Consider the following 5,937-nt stretch of genomic DNA (forward strand, 5'->3'; position numbering starts at 1 on the left):
TTCACCCTCTAAAATCCAACTTCCCGCAGGGCTAATTGGTTGCCTTTTTTCCCATTGAATTTTGTTACATACAAGCAAACTTACGTACTAATTTCCGTACTTATACTGATTTCTTTACATTCAAAATTTAAATTAGTATTGTTTTCGATAAAATTTACTATTTGACCAATCACATTATATTGGTGCAAATATTAATGCACAATTATGCTTGCAACTAGATTTTTGCTTTTCCATTATCCTGGCTGGTAAAGCCCTTTCGTTATTGTTCTTAAAATACACCTATGGGATGGTCAGTAGATGAGGGTTAACAAAAGAAAAACACAAAAAAAAAACACACACACACACCTCTCTAGGACAAAAAGATGGGTTTCAAAATTCTCTATGTTCATTCTTCTTATCCCGTGTTGTTGTCCATGTCCACCTTGTCGCCCTCTTCCTACCCACTCAGCTCTCTCTCTCTCTCTCTCTCTCTCTCTCTCTCTCTCAATATATATATATATAAAACGTTTGCGCATTGTTCAATGACAATGTTGCCAATATAGAGATGTTTGGAAAATGAGATGAGATTAAAATTTTATGAATAGTAGTGAAATGGTTTGTGAATGGTAGTAAAATGATTTGAGTTAAAATATTTTATTAGATTTTGAGAAAGGAAAGAAGAAAATGGAATAAAAATATTATAAAGTTGAAATATTATTACAATATTATTTTTGTTTTAGAATTTGAAAAGTTATATACATGTACATGTGTATATATATATATATATATATATATTTTGTTTGAAAGTTTAGAAAAACTGTAATGATTAGATAATGAATGGATGATAAAGTTAAACATTTGAAATTGAAAAGTTTTGTATTTGAGTGATGTTTAGAAATGAAATGATAAAAAATTTTGAAATAGTTTGTGTTCCCAAACAAACAACATTAGTGGCACTGGATGAAATAGGCCCCTGAAATTGCTCTTGTAATTCCGGAAAGAGGGTGGGGGGGCATCATGTACATATATGGGGTGGCCCAATGATAATAATTGTAAAAGTGGTTCGCCCGAAATAGGAGGATGGATTGCCCCGGATGATTTTGCTTTGCTTGCACCGTAGCATTACCTACCTCATGTACAAATCTCTATTGTTCGTTCGAGAATCACTTGTTTGGACCCATTGTCCCACAGTGGAAAAAACATGTATTAGGAAAAATTAGACAATTTGATTAGTTTCGATTGTTTGTACGAAGGATTCACAATTTGCAGTATTTTCGATTGTCTGTACATGGGGTTCGCTCTCACTTTTTGTAACTCATTTTTGTATTAATATCCTCGGCCGAAGTCCATATTACAACTTGGGACAGCTGGGTATGAACTCAAGAACCCTGAGAATGTACAATTTGAAAACCATTGGCAATGCTCATGAGCGATACAATTTGAAGATCATCGTTCTGTCAGCAAAATTTTACTCCAATATGAATGATCAGCATCCATGGTCGATCGATTTTCTGTCAATCATAAAGAGGGTAATATGTTTTGAGTTCTCACGTACGTTGTATTAAACACAAATGCATGCAAAGAAGACAGCAGTACTAATTAAAGAAGGTACAATCAAAGACAAATTCACATTCTGCAATTTTATCTCACAAATCAAGTCATCAGCTTTGCAATGATCTTGTTCTGGTTCTCCAACCATAGCTGTTGCTGATGCAGCAGATCACTTTGTTGATTCATTGACCCATTAGATACATGTGTATAGGCCATAGCAGAAGCGCACTTCTCAAAAGGGTCATTTTCAATATTTGGGACTACTGCCGTCGTCTCGTTTGGATTCTTCGTATAAAAATTCGGTGCTTCCTCTACCTCATTAGTGTTTTGTACCCGAAATGTTGGCGCCACGGTCGTCGTATTGTCAAAATTCTGTGCACAGAATGTACTGGGCGCTGCCAGTGTCTCAATTTGCATGCAAAAAGTTGGCCACGCTGCATAAAACGTGGGAGCAACAGAGAACGAATCGTTTGCTGCAAAAAAAGCTGGTTCGTCGGAAGTATGTGCAGCGGCAATCGCAATTGCAGTAGCTTCTTCTAGAAATGGATTATATTGGTGTTGAGGAAGTGAAGCTAGACACAACGAGTCCTCCTTCACAACCAAGGGTTCACATCCGTTGTCCAGGTTTGTAAAAGGTTGCATCTCATGTTGGGTTTGATCTGACTCGAACAAAACGAGCTCCCAACCATTAATTATCGGGTGAGCTAATTCTAAACCGGATGTCTCCGAAGTTTCATGTCCTACTTGTTCTTCTTCTTCTTTTTTCTCTTCATGTTTTGGCCAGTCATCGTCCATACAAATGAGCTCAAAACATGATTTTGTTCCTTGTTTAAGGGGCAACAAAAAGTTGGAGCCGGAAACGTTACCAATTAAATCCTCTAGGAGAGTAGACTGTTTCTCGGATTGCTCTTCCAAGTAACACTCTTGCTCAATCAACTCGGTGATCTGCGGGTTTGTCCCATCGGGTTCTGCAACACTCATAAGATCCTCCAATGATGTGCAACGCGAACTGCCGACCGACCGACCTCTCCGTGAAACCCTCTGACCTGATGTTTTAATTGATTGATCACCAGACAACCTCTCAGTATTTGATGTAGGATCATTGGAAGGTGGCCCGGGAAGAAGCAATATTGGCGATTGACCATTATGTTTAGGGAACGATGCTTGATCTTTCAAGAAATCTTGCAATGTCTCAACAAGCTCGTCAGATATCTTTTTCACACTAGGATACTCGGAGGTTCTCCCTACCCCAATGTTCTTGCACAAATCATAGAAACTAGAAAGTTCTTCGAATTGTTTCGTGGCTTTAACACAAACTTGAAAGGAATTGACACTAGACTGATATTGCAAATGAAAGAAGCTGTCTAAAAGGAGCGAAAGCCCATCAGAAATGTCACGGTAGAGATCAAAACTCTCCTGGACAATTGCGTAAAGTGCAATCAGGACCAACCGGCTGCTCTTGGCTGCACCAGTAGGTCTAGTGCCTATAGCTCTATCAAGCAGACGCTGCCAGTATGAGATTCTATCGAGCAGTATGGCTGGTTTCATGTCATGCATGGACGAGGAAATGAGCTGTCTTCTATGGGGGATGCTTTCTCTCTGCTTATTATACGTAAAACGATGTTGAAGCTTCCCGGTGAGAAAGCAATCTAAGCGCTCGTCAAGGTAGAGAGCAAAGGTTCTAACAAAGGCAGTGTAATCCCATGGACTAGAATTAGAGTCATCCCGGAAGCCGGAAAGGTTAAAAATCTTTGCACCGCGTCTCATTGCCCGGAGAACTTCCCCAGGAAAATGTGGATCGCCGTCTTGGAAAGTTCGAAGGACGAGCATGAGGGACTTGAGCGCGACGATCCAATTGCGAGTCCTGCCAATGCGTTTGGAAATGGCTTGGGCACAAGCTGACGCGAAGAATTTGTTGGAGGAGATGAGTTCGAGGATGTCATTCACGTAGCGCTCGTCGATGGGGATTTCAACGTGTGTGGTGGCCTTGAGGATCAAGACCTCGAGGTCGACCGTGTTGGTGTTGGAAACCTTGGCCAGGCTAATGCTGGTTTGGTCTTTCACTGCTCCAAGGGCTTTCCTTATCTTCCTAGGCATCGTTGAGGCCATGACTTTTGCAGTAGTACCGCTCCACCCCCAAGGGCTATCTGATCAGGAAACTAGTACGTCAGTACTGATGGCTTGGAAGTTGGAATTGTGCAATTGGCTACGAGAGAGACGTACGTGTTTGGATCGAGGGAAAATAAGAACCTGGGTTGTCTCCTGGGGAAGTTCTGATCCTTGGAACAGATTTTTGGTTTCATGAGGTCCAAAACCGAAAGGCTAGGATTGGATGTTTTTCTGTTACTTTGGGTGGATGAGAGTAATTGATGGCCTTAAAAATCTGGCTTCGTTGTGAACAGGAAAAAACTCTGGCACGTACATTTTGATACGGAAAAAGTCGTTAATAGTTGTTAATAAATTAAGCAAGTGGGTGCATGGGAATCAATTAATGCATGCAGAAACGCACGTCTTCTTCCAGGTGATAAGATACAAACTAATAATAATAAGAGTAAATTTATCATCTTAATTTTTATCATCTTATAATATGATATTAAATTATTAGAAATTATTAATTATATTTTATTTGTGAATCTATCATCAAATGTCACATTATAAAATAATGAAAGGATGATGAGAATTATAATTAGAGAATGATGAGAATTATAATGAGGAATAGATTTTTTCTTATAATAATAATCAAGAAGCTAGCACCGTTATTTATCTATTGAACATATAACCTTGCAAGGTAGAAAAATAAATATATAAAATTTAACGTCTTAATCAGATTCTTTGGTCTATACATATAGAGGAATAGGGGATCGCAGCCAAAGAAATTAGCTGGACTTCAACTGCTAATCAAATGCAAAACAAGAAAGAAGTACGTTGTAGTAGTACTTGGGGTCCCCCAAGATTTTCATCTACAAGTTAACAATTGTCCAAGTGTATGGCGTACCTGTACATCACTACAACAAAAATCAGATTTAGTGATTGACGAAACTGTCACAAAAATGGAAAAAAGGTCACGAAATACATTAGGTGACGGTTATAAACCGTCACTCCCACTGTCACGAAATGTGCGTCATAGAATACATATAGTGACAGTTTACTGTACAAGCGTTACTAAAAATATTTTTAGTGACGGTTTGTGATGTGCCGTTTTATATAACGTTCGAACGTTTGCTTTTCTGTGACGGTTAGAATCTGTCACAAAATATAACGTTCGAATGAAAAAAACAATGTTTGAACGTAAAGCAGACAAATTGACATCCGAATGAGGGTAGGTAACGTTTGTTGATTACCGTTCGAACGTACTATATTTATGTTCGAACGTTTATATGTTCAAACGTTACGTTCAAATTTAGATTCCAACGTAAAGGAAACAATGTCCGAACGTTTTCATCGTAATGTTCGGACGTTCTTTCCAATGTTAAGAAACTTGAATTCGAACGCAATAAGTACGTTCGGAGGTTTGGAACGTTAAAAGTTTAAACATTCGAACGTAAGTTTCAATCATTGCTGTAAACGTTCGAACGTGATGTGTGATAACGTTCGAACGTGTGTTCGAATGTAAAATACTGTTTACAGGTTTTTATTTACATTCGAACGTACATATCAGAAATACTAAACTCATCCCATTAATAAACATACCAATTGTATCATATTACATAACATATTTCATAACCAACAATGTTTATAATTGTTTTCCAAGTAGATATTAAAAATTTAATACAATAATAAAATTCATTTTTTTTTCTTTCCTCATCCACCACGATTCTGTTGCAATGACATAACATGCTCCATTTGCAGCATCATCTCCCGCTGCACTTGCTCTTGGACCTCACTACGTATTCTTTCCTCCTGGTCTCTTTGTTGATCCTGCAAACGCGTCTCTAAATGAGACTGTCGCTCTAAAAGAGACTCCAACTCTTGCTGTCTGGATCTCATATACTCATTCTCGCGTCGTGCAGCTTCTAACTCTTTGATAAGATTATTACTTTGTGAAGTCAATGAGGTTGAGGAGGATGAACCGGAATGCTTGAAAGATCGTCCCAAACCTCTTGTCATACTAGAGTTAGGCCCGAACACTTGTGTGAAAATGTCTATGTCACTAGTAGAGGATTCTCCAGAAACTGACTGCAACTCCATCATTTTTCCCTGCAGTTTGAAAGATCAAAATACACAAATTAATAATGTATTAAAAGAAATATAAATAAAAAAGAATTTAACCATATGTTGTATAATTTATTTAACAATAATGAACACCGCTTACATAATTAATTGCAGCGGCAGGATCCATCCACTCACTATGCTCATTAGTGTGAATAACATCATAAACATGTATGAAGGAAAAGTTTTCAGGATCAT

The 5,937-nt window shown here is 38.2% G+C and overlaps 1 protein-coding gene across 1 annotated transcript; it reads right to left on the reverse strand.

Moving 5' to 3' along the window:
• Positions 1-1,250: 1,250 nt before the first annotated feature.
• On the reverse strand, positions 1,251-3,820 carry LOC122305657 (clathrin coat assembly protein AP180-like). The gene is made up of 2 exons (XM_043118234.1): positions 1,630-3,820; positions 1,251-1,490 (listed from the first exon to the last, which is right to left on the reverse strand). The coding sequence occupies exon 1, from the start codon at positions 3,637-3,639 to the stop codon at positions 1,633-1,635; it is 2,007 nt and encodes a 668-aa protein (XP_042974168.1). The 5' UTR covers positions 3,640-3,820; the 3' UTR covers positions 1,251-1,490; positions 1,630-1,632.
• Positions 3,821-5,937: the final 2,117 nt, after the last annotated feature.

The sequence above is a fragment of the Carya illinoinensis genome, chromosome 3, assembly GCF_018687715.1.
Source record: "Carya illinoinensis cultivar Pawnee chromosome 3, C.illinoinensisPawnee_v1, whole genome shotgun sequence".
Lineage (NCBI taxonomy): Eukaryota > Viridiplantae > Streptophyta > Magnoliopsida > Fagales > Juglandaceae > Carya > Carya illinoinensis.